This window comes from Canis lupus, chromosome 32 (assembly GCF_048164855.1).
Source record: "Canis lupus baileyi chromosome 32, mCanLup2.hap1, whole genome shotgun sequence".
Classification (NCBI taxonomy): domain Eukaryota; kingdom Metazoa; phylum Chordata; class Mammalia; order Carnivora; family Canidae; genus Canis; species Canis lupus.
This window is the reverse complement of record NC_132869.1, coordinates 39,570,910-39,586,428: the sequence shown is the minus strand read 5'-3', so window position 1 is coordinate 39,586,428 and position 15,519 is coordinate 39,570,910. Positions and strand designations below refer to the sequence as shown.

Below are 15,519 nucleotides of genomic sequence, written 5' to 3'. Positions count from 1 at the left end.
TCCTGCATTTCCCCCCCTGATTATTGTCAAAGGGAGCAGCGCCCCCAAGAGGGCTATTCTAAGGCTCTGAATCCGGTCACCCTGCAGGAGGATGGGCAGAGGTCTCGAGGGGCCGGAGGCCTCGGCTGCCCTCGGAGGAGCAGAAGCCCCGGCCCGCGTGCCCCGGGGGCTCCCCCGGGGAGAAAGAGGAAGCGGCCAGCGGGCGGCGAAGCGGGGCCGCAGACGCCGAGCGGCGGATCAAGAGGAGGCGCTGCTCCCAAGGGGACGCGGACCGGCTCCGACAGGAACGTGAGGCTGCTCCGCTTCGTCGCACTGGGAAGATGAGCGTGTCCTCGCCCCTCCGGTGGGGACCGTCGCGGCGGACGGCGGAGAGGCCGCCCGGGACCCAGCGCCCCGGCCTCTGCCGAAACCCCGCCCCGCCCCCCGAGCGCGCACGCGCGCCCCGCAGACCCCGCCCCCGGGAGCCGCGCAGACCCCGCCCCTCGGGGAGCCGCGGCGCGCCGGCGTGACGTGGCGCGTGCTGACGTCGGCGCACGCCGAGACGGAAGAGGCGCGGGCCGGGAAAGCAGTGGCCCGCGGGCGCGGCTGCTCCGTCCCCATGGCGCTGTGGCGCGGCTCTGCGTACGCCGGCTTCCTGGCGCTGGCGGTGGGCTGCGTCCTCCTGCTGGAGCCGCAGCTGCCCGGCTCGGCGCTGCGTTCGCTGTGGAGCTCGCTGCAGCTGGCGCCCGCGCCCCCGGGACCCGGCTCCCCTGAGGGCCGCTTGGCGGCCGCCTGGGACGCGCTCATCGTCCGGCCGGCCCGGCGTTGGCGCCGCGTGGCCGTGGGGTGAGTGCCTGCGGGGCCTGCGTCTCGCGGTCTCTGCAGGAGGCGCGGGCGCTCCGAGGGCCGCCGCGGCGGAGCCCGGGCGGCTGGGGGACGGGGAGGGAGAGCGGCGCGGAGACGGGGCTTCCCGGGCGCCCCCCCGGGAGGCCCCTCGGCGCTGGCGTCCGCGCCGCCTCCTTGGCGGGAAGCGCCGGATGCCTGGGACCGGCCCGGCCCGGCCCAGCCCGGCCCGTCACTGCAGCGAGGACTCCCCGGACGCCGCCGCCGCCTCCCGCCCGGCTTCTCCGCAGCCGCGTCTCCTCTCGATGGGACCCGCCTGACAGCCTCCCGCGAACCCCGCGCAGCCCGACGCCCTCCAGCCGCCTCCATTCCTGTCTCGGCTCCTCCTCGGGCAGCTGCCTCTTTTGCGGTCAGACGCTTGGTCTTCCTTACACCGCTCTGCCGGCTCTCGCCCTCTTCTGAACTTCTCGAGCGCGCCACCGACTTCATCTCCCTCCCGCCCCCTTGCTTAGCACCGTGGCTCGGGGACCGCCACTGTGCCGAGCGCGCTCGCTCCCAGCGCTCCCTGGGGACTTAGGCGTCGTTGGCCTCTCCCTCCAGCCCTCCGTGCGTGAAACATGCCCTCTTCTCCCTGAAAGCCCTTTCCTCCTCCGCCTCTTCAGTGACACCGCATGTTGAGGGTCCCACCCCCCCCACCCCCGCACCGCCAGTGCCTCCCTTCTTTGTATCCCTCTGCAGAAGTGTAATTGTCACCCTCGCACCGACTTTAAACCCAGTCTCGCTTCGACTTAAATAACTTAACCGTCAACTCAGAAGCACCGTACCAAAAAAAAAGAAAAGGGGGGGGGGGCAGGCCTTCTGCGAAGTACTCTGCTAGTTTTTGTGAGTGCTGGGGCAAGGCTAAGGAAGAGCCAAGTTACCCTGAAGATTAAGGGAGATAACGGCAGTCTTGCGTGGTGTCTTATGTAAAAAGCATGCAAATGTCAGGAATTTTGTTTTTCCTTTTTTTTTTTTTTTTTTAAGATACTTTAAGTAATGTCTACACCCAGTGTGAGGCTCACACCCGATCCCCAGATCAAGAGTTGCATGCTCCAGGTGCTGAGCTGGGCGGGGACCCAATAGTGCTTTTTTTTTTTTTCTTCCTCCTAATCAGCATATCGTTTCTTCCGATGTGTCTCCTTTACCTCTTTTTTCAAGTTCAGGCCCTTTCACTTCCTTATTAGGGTTTGTTTCTTCTTTCTTTCTTTCTTTCTTTCTTTCTTTCTTTCTTTCTTTCTTTTCTTTCTTTTCTTTCTTTTCTTTCTTTTCTTTCTTTTCTTTCTTTTCTTTCCTTCTTTCCTTCTTTCCTTCCTTCCTTCCTTCTTTCCTTCTTTCTTTCTTTCCTTCCTTCCTTCCTTCCTTCCTTCCTTCCTTCCTTCCTTTCATTCATTCATTCATTCAAGATTTCTTTATTTTGAGAGAAAGAACAGGGGCATGGGGCGGGGGGCAGGCAGCCGACCCCACTATGGGGCTCCATCCCAAAACTCTGGGATCATGACCTAAGCTGAAATCGAGTCACACGCTTAACCGACTGAGCCCCCCAGGCGCCCCTCCTTATCAGTGTCTGAAGCATTCCCCCTGGCTTTACACACCTATCAGCGACTACGTAATACGTGTCAGGTCTGTGCTAGGTTCTGAGGATGCAGAAATGGGTGAAACAAGGTCCCCACCCCAATTGATGAAACTAGATATATTCACTATTAGTGTTGGGGCGGACATGACAGGGTGCCACAGACTGGGTGGCTTAAACAACGTAAATTTTCTCACAGTTCTAGAGGCTGATAGTCTCAGATCAAGGGGAGGTGCTGGCAAGGTTGGTTTCCATGGAGTCCTCTTCCTTCCTTGCAGGTGTACCATATGGCCTTTTCTCTGGGTGCACACCCCTGATGTCTCTTCCTCTTATTATATGGACATTAGTCCTCTTGGATAATGGCTTCACTTAACCTTAGTTGTCTCCTTAAATAGTCCCTGTCTCCAAAAACACACATTTGTGGTTAGGGCTTCAATATATGAATTGATGGGGGGACAGGGTCACACCGTGCTGTTTACAACAATTGTGAAAAGTGCTTTGCAGAACTAGTGGTAAAAAAAAAAAAGTAGACTTGTGTTCCAAAAGATTGCTAATTCCTCCCAGGATTGCTAATTCCTCCCAGGGTGAGGTTTTCCATTTACTATTGCTACATCTACAAATCCCCCCAAAACTTGGTAGCTTAAAACATGGTTATTTGGTGTATTCTCATGATTCTGAGACTCAGGCTTTGCTAGGCAGTTCTGACTCGAGGTCTCCCGCAGTTTCAGTCAGATTGTGTCTGGGATTGGAATCCTCTTAAACGTTGATTGTGGTTGTCCGCCACAGCTACGTAGCTTTCTCACAGCAGGGTAAGGAGACAGAATGTCCCTACAACCAGGCAGAAGCCTTAATGCCCTTTATGACCTAAACTTAAAAGCACATAGCATCACTTCCACCGCTGTCCCAGGTGCAGATGGTTTCAAGCAGATGGGACTCAGGACATACCTTGATGGGAGGATTGTCTGTAAAGAGAACACGTGGGATGGAATATCTTGAGTCCATCCTGGAAAATATATTCTGCTATAATGATTTGCATGGTTTAGGTCCTGGGAGAAGAAACAGAAAATGGGGTTTCTCCACCCAGGGGTAGGGGAGTAAGTCCACTTGGGCAGAGAGAACCAAATGTGAGGTACATAGTTTAGAAAGAGCAAGTTGAGCCTGAGTTGAGGGCAAGGAACTTCTGGTAGAGAGGGACCTTTTATACCAGGTGGTGGGAAAGCAGTGAAAGTAGATAAATGAGGCTAAGATCTTTCTGAGAATAACTAGTGGGGATGTAAAGGGTGGGTTTTGAGTAGTGGTTCTGTTTGACGGTTTCACATCATTTGTGTGGGTACCAGACAGACATTGGTAACATTTTTCATTACCCAAAGGGATTTTCAGCCTAAAGATGGGGTTGTGCAAAGGGGTAGTTGAGAGCAGTTGCAGTACTTGTACCAGAAGTTCATCTGGAGGAGGAGGTGTCGTGGTTTGAGTTCTCGGTAGAACACGCACACACATATATTCATTTGCACTCTCACAGTGTACAATTTAATGTGGTCCATAAGGAGGAAAGTCTTGGGATCCTGACCCTAGTTAAGAGGTCATTTTAGGATCTGGGCGAAGGGAGAAAAGAGCCTTTTTTCATTGGCAGTAGTGCCAAGTGTGAGATTTGCTAATAGGTTGAATGTGGTAAAGAAAGGCAGTCCAAAATGGCAAGTTTTTTAACATCGAGTAACAGCTAACAACCTTAAGTAGGTAGATACAGATATTGTCATCCAGTTTTTACAGATAAGCACACCAGAGCTTAGAAATATTGATTGGCCCAAAATTGCCCAGCTGTCAAATACCAGAGGCACAAGGTAAGCCTGTTCCTGTCTCCATGTTCATGCCACATTGTTGCCATAAGAGACATTGAGAAAAAGGAACAAGTTTGTGTTGGAAGATAACAGGTTGGATTTCAGAGAAGGGGCAGTGCACTTGCTTATGGGATTTCAAATGAAGCTGAGCCATCAGCTGACAGGCCGAAGCTTAGGAGCATATTGAGGAGCAGTCTTGCAGGCTGTGAAGATGCCAGTAGTTAAGTTGAGGTCAGAGACTCTATGGGATTATCCCGAGAGAGAACCAGAAAGGGAGGTAAATGGCAAGGGTGGAATTCTGGGAGGCACCAGCGTAGGAGCTGGTGGAAAGGACCCAGAGGAATAAAAGATGCAAGCCCACTACCACATCTTTCTAAAACGTACCACCTCCCCGGCCTCAAAATTGGACTCTGGTGCCAAAGACTCGTTGGGTAAATGATAAACCTAGTGTTCATTCCTGGCTTCACCCTGACGTTTGACACCTATTTCACTCTATTCCTCTGTTCAACTCTCCATTCTAACTAGATCAACATTCTTATTGTATCCATACAGAGTTAATCCCTTCATCTGCATCTTTGCTTGTGCATGCTCCCAGTGAGGGCTTCAGTATCAGATAAATCTGGGTTTGATTTTAGGCTCCAGTAGCTGTGGCCTCTGCCATGGTAGTCAGCCTTCAACCTCAACTTCTCTCAGCTCTAAGCATTGTGACCACTTCTCTATCTTACCACGTTTTACAAATTGGTGTGGTCTGTCTGAAAGTGCCTGCTTTACATGCAGTGCTTCATATACCAGCCTTCTTTCTCTGTCCAGAGCAGCATCCGGAGCTCAGTCCAGAGACCACTGCCCCTACCCGTCTTGATTTCTCTTCTCTGCAGTTCTGCATCTTATGGTGATGATGATTACCTGTTGTAGTATCTCAGGTATAGTGTTAAAGCTAGGAAGAACCTAAGGAAACATTTTACAGGTAATGAAACAGAAGTGAGGTGATGAGAACCACCATCCTTGCCTTTAAAGAACTTGCAGTCTAGGGAGCACATGGGTGGCTCAGTCAGTTAAGTGTCTGCCATCAGCTCAGGTCAGAATCCTGGGGTTTTGGAATTGAGCCCCGAATCAGGCTCCCTGCTCAGTGGGGAGCCTGTCTCTCAAATAAATAAATAAAATCTTAAAAAAAAAAAAAAAAAAAGATGGGATGCCTATGTGGCTCAGCAGTTTGGTGCCTGCTTCAGCCTAGGGCGTGATCCTGGAGACCCAGGATCAAGTCCCACATCAGGCTCTCTGCATGGAGCCCACTTCTCCCTCTGCCTGTGTCTGCCCCCCCCCCCCCTTTCTCATGAATAAATAAATAAATCTTTAAAAAAAAACAACAACTTGGAGTCTAGAAGGGGAACTGTGCCTCCTTCCCCCACCCCCAAGAGCCTCTGGCAGTAGACCTGGAAGCCCAGACTCCCCTGCCCTTCTAGCCCTTCCTCTTATTTGGACATTCAGCATCTGTTGCCTTGCTTTGTTTTCCAGTTATTTCATCTGTGTCTCTATTTTTCTCCAAACTCACATTATAGTCCTTTATACATTTCTTACTCAACTCTGAAATTCTGCCTAAAGTCAAATGAGCATAATTTTGTCTTCTGGTTCTTTTGCTCCCTCCCTTTTAATTCCCTGGATAATAAAGCACCGTAGGTAATGTGCTTGTTTACATTTCTGGATGCTGTTGAATTGAGGTAAGTGCAGAGGAAGTTTCTTGCTCTGGTTAAAGTATAACTAGAAAACACATGGAGAAGTACTTAGTTTGGTGTCTGGCACATAGAGGTTCAATTATTTTTATTATGGAAAGCAACTGAATACATTTTTTTCCTTTGTAAGTCTTTTTCATGACGTGATGAAGGAAGGGTGGAAAATATTCCTATTGTAGTTACATTTTTTACTCAAAATTAGTTCTGTTGGGCTTTATGTTGTGTTACGACATATGCTGAACATTGCTGCTTTTGGTTTTGCTCCTTTTTTTTTTTTTTTTTGGAACTTTTGCAAACTTCTCCATTCTCATCTTTAAAGAATCAGACCCTGTTCAGGGTCTCAGTGTATCACTGGAGATGAAGGTGATATGTTTGTGCAAGCCACTGTTTGCAAATGTGGGAATCCCTCCCTCAGCGTCTGAACTTTTGCTCTCCAGAATCAGGACCCAAATCCACTAGGAGACATTTTCCAGATAGGGCTGTTTGGTGGAAATAGTATCACTCACTGTCCAACCTTGCACATGTCTGAAACTAGGGAATCTACTTCTTTCTGAGAACCCAGGGAGAGTATTTCTATTAAGAGTCTACCCTTTGGGGCAGCCCCCGTGGTGCAGCGGTTTGGCGCCGCCTGCGGCCCAGGGCGTGATCCTGGAGACCCTGGATCGAGTCCCACGTCAGGCTCTCTGTATGATGCCTGCTTCTCCCTCTGCCTGTGTCTCTGCCTCTCTGTGTGTGTGTGTCTCTCTATAAATTTAAAAAAAAAAAAAAGTCTACCCTTTGGACATCTAATGTTGCATCCAGTAGAAATAAAGAACGCCCTGTATGTGGTGGAATTGAGACCAGTTTTATAAGGTGTACTTGGTTTATGTAGGGCTGTGAAAGGAATATGTTTTAAATATTAAGCACCTGTCACGTGAATGTGTTTTATTCACAGAAAACCATAGTAACTCTTAGGTTATACTTTTCCAGTTGGCCAGAGTATGTATGTATCTTTGTTTTAAAAGAATAAGAAAATTTGAGTATTTAAATGCTGTTTGGTAGGTAAAAATCTTTTTAAAAGCATGGGATCCATAGAGGAAAAATTATAGAATCCTTATGATGGGGGTGCAGTCAGCATGTGTCATTAGGAGAGATGGGTCTCTTCCTTGCCCTCATAAACTTTGCTTGAGTGAGATCAGTGATGACTAGCCTCTGTTCGAACCTCTTAAAAATTGTTTTTTATGACAAAAGTAATATATGCCTATAAAAATCAGAAATATATCTAGTGAAAAATAAAATTTCTCTCCTTTACTCAGTCTCCTTCCTCTTAGAGTTTACCACCATTAATGAATTAATGTGTTAATTTCCAGATCAAGAGGGTTTTTTTCTTTTTAAGACATTAGAAGGGAAACATTGTAGCTATATTCGACACTAGTATCCAGTCCTTTGGGCCTTCTCTATTGATGAGTATACTGTCTACTTTTACAACTGCTCCAAATTACCCTGGAAGCCCAGCCATCCTTATCACCTGGAACTATTTTTTTTTTAGCCTGCTGTGAGCCTTGGCCTTCTCAGAGGCTTCGAGCTACCTGTGTGGTCATCTAGCCCCATTGGCAAGAATGACATCCCCAGGAGATAGAGGCAGAAAAAAAAGGGAGTGTGAGGTGGGGGCAGGAAGTCCTCTTCTAGCTACCCAAATCATTTAACCGTTCTCTTGTAAGGGATGATTTTTATTTAGCAAAGTAACATTACAAATATAAGCCAGAACTTTTCTGTGCAGACCATAGAGAAGCCATGCCAGACAACCATAGTGCTTTATTATTTGGTTCCTTGGAGCCATCCAGATAATGCAGCATTGGCTTCTTACAAAACTTTTAAAGGTCATGGATTCACCCAGTGAACACCTGCCAAGTGATGAATTGTTGTAAGACTGTAGGTGTGCCTCAGTTTTAAGGCACCACAACTCTTGAAGAGTTTCAGCTGGGAGTATTTAGATATTAGGTATTTAGTGTATCTTACCACCATCCTAAGGAAAGGTATCTGATACTTGGCTTTTGACCAAAACTTCTGTTTTGCTTACTTTCCACCAAGCAGTGTTCCTAAACATATATTAACTTAATCTTCAAAACAGCTTTGGATTAGACACCTATGTAACAGCATTTTGTAAGTGAGGACATTGAGACCCGGAAGTTAAAGTGACTTGCTCAAGTCACAAACCCAGTATGAATCCAGACAGTTGGGCTCTGCCAACATTTTCTCAGAAATGCTGTATTTGTGTTATTGAGATAGCTTTGTTCCAAAATGCTGAGCACCTATCTTTTCAACTAGTGTAAAAGTTTGCCATCCTTTTGGAAAGATTCCTGTGTTCTGATTCTAATAAGACATTTGTCCAGATAAAGGAATCTTCTTTCTGCCACATGCTGTTTATTTCCCAGTTGAGGTTTCAAATCCGCTTCGTTGGTTTTTCTGTTTGAATACAGTTCCTGGAAACATTTCTGTGTTGTTGATGCAAAGTACCTGCCCTTGTGCCTCTCCTTTTTTCTTTCACACTGTCTCTTTGCTTCTTCTTTCCAGAGTCAATGCCTGTGTGGATGTAGTGCTCTCAGGGGTGAAGCTCTTGCAGGCGCTTGGCCTGAATCCTGGGAATGGGAAGGATCACAGCATTCTGCATTCGCGGACTGATCTGGAGGAAGCTTTCGTTCACTTCATGGGGAAGGGAGCTGCAGCCGAGCGCTTCTTCAGCGATAAGGAAGCTTTCCAGGACATTGCCCAGATGGCATCCGAGCTCCCAGGAGCCCAGGTCTGTTTGGTTCGCCAGCAGTGAATTAAGATAAGGTGGGGAAAGATAGCATTTTGTAAGGGTCCTAGAAGCAACCAAACAACTTTTCCTCCAGTCTTTCTGGAGGGTGGTTGTTGGGAATTCTCTTTCTGGTTTCCCTTTCTGTAAAGCTGTGTATCTGAACTTCCATTAACTCTGCTGTTTCTAGTCAGTTCAGTTCAGCCAACATTGATGAAGTATAGTGACTGAAATTTTGGTTTATCCATTAAATTGCTCTTTCTTCATATTACCCAAGCTTAAGGTAAAGATGCCTCCTCCTATTTGGATATTGCTTGTGGCTAATAACATGGTATAATCATAATATGGCGGAGTCCTTCCTGAGCAAGAGAAAAAAGCCAGACACACAGCACTGGTTGTAACTTTGGCATGGACAAGGGAGGCCTGGATCCTCACCTCTGCTTGAGTGATCCAGAGCCAGGTTCCTTACCTCAGTGTTACTGATGCATTGGGTTGGAGAATTCTTTGTTGTAGGGGCTGTCCTCCTGCACGTTGTAAGATGTTCAGCAGCATCTCTGGCATCTACCCACTGGATGACAGGCAGTAGCACTCCCATCCTCCCCTAGTTGAAATAGTTAAAAATGTCTCCAGACATGGTCACCTGTTTCCAGGGTTGGGGAGAGTTTAGGGAAGCAAAATCGCATTGGTTGAGAAGCACTGGTCTAGATCAGTGGTTCTCAGACCTGAAACACAGAATCACTTGGAGAGGTTATTGAAACAACTGCTCTTAGAGTTTCTGATTCGGTAGGTGCAGGCTGGGACCCAGGAATTCACTTCCCTTCTGGGAAGTTTCCTTGATGCTCTTGTTCTGATAACCCTGTTTTGAGAACTCCTCGCCTACAGGGTGGAACCTGTCAGAGATGGACAGAACTTAGGGGTCCCCAGGCTCACATGATGATCATAAAGCCTTGGGGTCCATGTGGTCCAGATACTTTCTTGAGGTTCACAAAGCAAGAGGCAGAGCTGGGCCTGCAGACCCAGGCTCTCACCCTAGCATACCTACTGCTACGCATGCCCTCATGCCTCTTGCGGCTGGAATTTGATTGTTTATTTCAGCGTCCCTCTACCCCTCAGTTCTTTTTACTCACCTAAATCCTGCTTTGGCTAGTCTTCTCAGTCTGGATGTGATTCTTGCTAGAGAGTTCCTGGGTTTTTTTGGTTTTATTCATTCATTCATTCATTCATTCATTCATTCATTCGAGGCTTAGAGAAAGAGGCAGAGACATAGGCAGAGGGAGAAGCAGGCTCCCCACGGGAAGCCGGATGCAAGTCCTGGGACTCCAGGATCACACCCTGGGCCGAAGGCAGGTGCTCAACCATTGAGCCACCCAGGCATTCCACTCAGGGAGTTCTTTTAATGCTATTTTTAATTGGTACCTTTCACAGGCCATCCTTTATGACCACTTTTATTTTGAGAACATTTAAGGTTTTAAAGTTCTTTTTTCTTTTGAAGCTTCCCATTTGAACATTAGAAGTAGGCACGGGCGTTACCCAGCTGAGTTTGTAAAGCAGACAACAAGCTTTTAAGATGTCAGCTGCAATCATTTTTATAGCTGAGCTCACTGAGATTCTGATCTCTTATGAAAGAATCTGGGTAGTTCTAACATGATGACTAGTTGCTGCAAAAAGTCTTTATGGTCATAGTATTTGAACCACTAATTCAGTTTCTATTCTTTTCTGCCTTGATCCTGGCTTTTGTTTCATAATGCAAAAAAAAAGTTGTTTTTTTTTGTATAAAAACTTCACCCAGCTTTTTTGATTGTCCAAGTTCTTTCTTAAAATTATGAGTCCTAAAATGTACTTCCTTACCTTCCTCCAGGGTGACACTTCACTTGGTGTTTTTTCAAACTCCCTTAAACCATAAGCAGATTCATAAAACAGTCATTAATAACTATTACATGAGGGTAGCCTGGGTGGCTCAATGGTTTAGCGCGGCCTCCAACCCAGGTGTGATCCTGGGGTCCCGGGATCGAGTCCCACATGGGGCTCCCTGCATGGAGCCTGCTTCTCCCTTTACCTGTGACTCTGTTTCTCTCTCTCTCTCTCCCTGTGTCTCTCATGAATAAATAAATAAAATCTTAAAAAAAAAACTATTACATGAAAAATTTTAAATCCACTTCATAGAATCTTAATATTTTCCCCCAAGATTTTTAGTAAATTCTTCTGGCCATCATGGGCAAATAAAAAATTCATGCTAACATGAAAAGACCAAATTTTAGCCTATATATCACAGAAAGCTTTAAATTTACCTATAGAAAGCTGTAACTGTTTACCTGAACCTGGACTTTGGTGAACACAAAGCTTAGGATGAAAGCAAGGTCTAGAATCTAGAACTGAATTGTTTAGTCTGTGCCTCTCCATACTGCCAAGGACTGGAAGGTGAGGTGCTGGCATCCCATCCGGGTAGGAGTCTTGATTAGGCCTCTCAGTTTTCACAATAGAGCATCAGCCTTATCTCCTGCTTGTCAGGTGTCCAGAGCACATGGATCCATCCTTAGTCAGCAACATGGAATACCAGTCTTGAGTCATCTCTCTCTCAAGGACCAGGTCTGTAGCTGAGAGAGGTGGTATTTAGGAACTATTATTCTATTTTAGGGCCCTTTACCCTTAGACTTGCTCCCAGGAAACCCTTTATGTTTTCTAACACCTTTTTCTCGAAATCTAGCAACAAACATTGCTAGATTTAAACTGAGCATTTACTATAAGAAGACAGCCGGTCCTGTCCTGAGGGAGCTAGTCTTGCACCCTGATGACAGTAGCCCAAGTGGGTAGGACTCTAGCGGAGGTTTGGTATAGGGGTAGCAAGGGATCTGTATTCCTGTCTGGGAGGGGCGCTGTAGAGGCTGAGGTGGCAGTGAGGTAAGGGGACAGCAAGCCTGGCAGAAGAGGTGAGTGCAACTGATTCTTGAGAAGTAATTGGGGATTTTCCAGTGCATGAGAAAAGACAGGCATCCTGAGCAGAGGAATAGCATGTGCTAAAAGCACAAAGAGAAAGGCAGGCTCAGAGAGCTGCCAGCATGGTGTGGGAGGGAAGCACAGGAGAGGAGGGTAGAAGGGAGGGGAGATAAGGAAAGGCCTATGTGCCTCACTTTTGAGTTGGATTTTAGTTCATTGTGGTATCGATTGAATGATTTTTAGGAGGACAGTGACGCAGTCATACACTCATTTTAGTAGGACTGTGGCATAGAAGATAAGATCTGCCCATGTTTTTCATGTTTCCTTTATCTGTCCTGGCTTCCTGGAAGCTCAAGGCCAGGTTTGATCTATAGTTAAGACTGTTAGACTAATTTTCATGGTTCGTGTATTTGTTTTTTTTCACCTCTGCTTATAATTCATTGTTAACCTAGGAGGTTAACGATGTTATTAACCTCATCTATGTGTCATTGTTGTAAACCAGCCACCAATTTTTTTTGGAAAAAAAAGACTATAAATTCAATAAACTAAGAAATTGCTAAGCTTGGGTAACATGGTTTGCTGAAGTACTGTCTAATAACCTTGAACTATCTTACAGCACTATGTAGGAGGAAATGCAGCTTTAATTGGACAGAAATTTGCAGCCAACTCAGAGTTAAAGGTAGGTCAAATTCCCAAATTAAAACCTGTATCTTTCACTAGTGTTTCAATAATTTCAGGAGCAAGAATGAATATTCATCTTATGGACCACCTAGTATGTTCCAGACCTTAGGTCTCTTGTTAGGAGCCAGTATAGTAATAGTGAGACCGGAATAATAGCTAATGCTTCTTTAGTGCTTACTGTGTGCTGGACGGTGCTTTACATAGATAATCTCAGTTCTAGCAACAGCTGAGGCTAGTTGGTGCTGTGGTTGGTACTCCACGTGGAGCTTGAATCATAGAGGGTCACAACTAATCAGAAATGGAACTATTCTAACCTATGACTCTAGTGCCCACATTCTTTTTTTTTTTTTTTAATTTTTATTTATTTATGATAGTCACAGAGAGAGAGAGAGAGAGGCAGAGACACAGGCAGAGGGAGAAGCAGGCTCCATGCACCGGGAGCCTGATGTGGGATTCGATCCCGGGTCTCCAGGATCGCGCCCTGGGCCAAAGGCAGGCGCCAAACCGCTGCGCCACCCAGGGATCCCCTAGTGCCCACATTCTTAAATACTTTATCACGTGATGGTTAAGAGGCTTTGGGCTCTGGAATCAGTATCCAGGACTGGGGAACACACAGTGAAGGGAAAAAACATACTTGGCTGTGTTGATGAGCCTGAATCCAGAGTGTTGGAAATGAAGGCCTCTAGATAGAGGTCAGTAGAGCGGTGTCTTCAAGTCTTAAATCATTTGGTTTAAACAGAATTGAAAATGACTGCTATGTTCAAAATGACATGTGACTAAGAAGGTCCTCTGCTATGAGTTAAGTAGGTCTGAGGGGAGGAGGCCAGCAAGGAGTCCAACTGTAAAATGATTAAGGTTTGGATTAGAGCAGCCAGAAGGGGAGAAACATGTATCTAAAGCCTACTAAAAATGGACTCACTTCAGGTGTTATTAGGTGGCTCAGTCGGTTGAGCGTTTTGACTCAGTTTCCACTTAGATCATGATCTCAGGGTTATGGGATTGAGCCCCACGTTGGGCTCCATGCTGGGTGTGGAGCCTGCTTAGATTCTCTCTCCCCCTCTCCCCCTTCCCTCCTGTGTGTGTGCAGTCTCCTCTTGCTGTCTCTCTCTCTCTCAAAATAAATAAATAAATAATAATAATAAAGAATAACTAAATAAATAAATAAATTGAAATCACTTGGTGCTAGACCGTATGTGAGGACAAAGAAGATAGGCTTGACAAAGATGATTCCAGAGTAAACAAACTTGAGAACTGCAGAATAGATGTGGCTACTGGTAACAGATGGGGGAAACCATGAATGGTCCTCAGGTTTGAGGGAACCAGCCTGAAAATAAAAATACGGGTCGGGGACACAGAATCAAAACCCTACAGATACCCTGAAATACAGATAATCAGCTGTTTAAGGGAAAAAACACATAAGGAGCCACACTACATCCAAGAGATGGATGTGCATAGATGTAGAAAGTATATTAAAGTATGAATGTTGGCATTTTAATAAGAATTAAAGTTTTCATGAGATATTAGGGTGGAAAATAGAGATTTTTTTTTTTTTTGCAGCCACTGTCTTTATAGGTGGTAATTAACTCCCAAGTAGAGATTAGAAATTCAGGGCTGACTTTCAGAAATACCAGTGGTTAATGGATAGAAAAGAAGATCAGTTTGAAGCTCATTGGAGCCCAGGCTCTTGCCATCAGAATCCTGGTCCCCAAAAGGCCATTCTCATGACCCTGAGAGGTAATTCTGGCCTCTGAGAGGACAACACCCTAGAAGTCCTAGGTGAATATAAGATTTACCTTTCAATACTGACCTCTTCAGAGGCCAGCATTTGCTGTTGGTTTCTTGAAAGGCTGGGCCTATAGCCAGTTCAATTGGAAGGCATCCTGGTAAAATAAGTCTGGCCTTTGTAGGAATTTGAGGAAAGAAAAGGGATATCTACACAATCCTTTCAACAATCTGAAGAAGTAAGGTATTATCACCCTTTTACTATTTTATTTTATTTTATTTTATTTTATTTTTTTATTTTAAAGATTTTATTTATTTATTCATAGAGACAGAGAGAGAGAGAGAGGCAGAGACACAGGCAGAGGGAGAAGCAGGCACCACACAGAGAGCCCAATGTAGGGCTCAATCCCAGGTCTCCAGAATCACGCCTTGGGCTGCAGGCGGCGCTAAACCACTACGCCACCGGGGCTGCCCCTATTATCACCCTTTTAAACATGAGTAAAGAGGTCCAGAGAGGTTAAGTAGTGTGCCCCAGGACACATAGCCAGGAAATGATTGAGCCAGGATTCAAACTTCGGCTGTGCCATGGCCTCGCCACCCCATACTGCTCTATTAGTTTAATCTGCTAAAATGCTTCTCTACATGGACAGAGTGATTATCTGAGAACAACCAGAGATTAAGGACTAGATATTTTCCAATCATAATAAAAATAATAGTTAACACTTACATAGCTCTTACTATACGTCAGGCACTGTTTTTAGTGGTTTGCATATGTTAATGTATTTAATCTTATAATGCCCTATAAGAGAAGTCTATTATTATCCTCATTTTGTAGATAGGAAAAATGAGGCACGAGAGAAGTTAGAACTGTTCAAGGTCATATACCTAGTAAGGAGTAGAGCTCAGAGTCCACACTTTTAATGGCCATGCTATATTGCATCTCAGAAGTCGACCCTGGTGAATATAGCAAAGGCAGATTTAGTGGACTAGAAACTAGATTTCAGGGGGAAAGAGTGCCTATAAAAAAATGTTTTTATGTTATTTAGCCAAGATTAGGAGTAGATGTTGGGTTTGGTCAAATGAAGAGTTTTCACTTTTTAGTTTGATATGTTGTAATTACATTGGTTTTCAAATGTTAAACTAACCTTGTATCCTTAGGATAAACCACACTTGGTTTTGATGTATTTTCCTTTTTATATATTGGTGGATTCAGTTTACTAAAATTTTGCTTTAAAAATTTGCATAGTTTCCATGGGGGATGCTGGTTTGTATTTTTCTTGTATATCTGCCTGGCTTTGGTATCAGGGTAATACCTTACAGAATGAGTTGGGAAATGTGTCAGTATTTTCTAAAAAGAGTTTATGTAGAATTGGTATGATACCTTTCTTAAATGTTTGTAGAATTCACCAGTGA

The 15,519-nt window shown here is 45.7% G+C and overlaps 1 protein-coding gene across 2 annotated transcripts in view; it reads left to right on the top strand.

Moving 5' to 3' along the window:
- Positions 1 to 554: 554 nt before the first annotated feature.
- ADPGK (ADP dependent glucokinase) overlaps positions 555 to 15,519 on the top strand; it is a 32,355-nt gene continuing 17,390 nt past the window's right edge. For both annotated transcript variants that reach the window (XM_072809534.1, XM_072809533.1), the window contains exons 1-3: positions 555 to 825; positions 8,547 to 8,772; positions 12,320 to 12,382. In XM_072809534.1, coding sequence (XP_072665635.1) covers positions 599 to 825; positions 8,547 to 8,772; positions 12,320 to 12,382 — 516 coding nt within the window. In that variant the 5' untranslated portion in view covers positions 555 to 598. The remainder of the gene's footprint in view (positions 826 to 8,546; positions 8,773 to 12,319; positions 12,383 to 15,519) is intronic.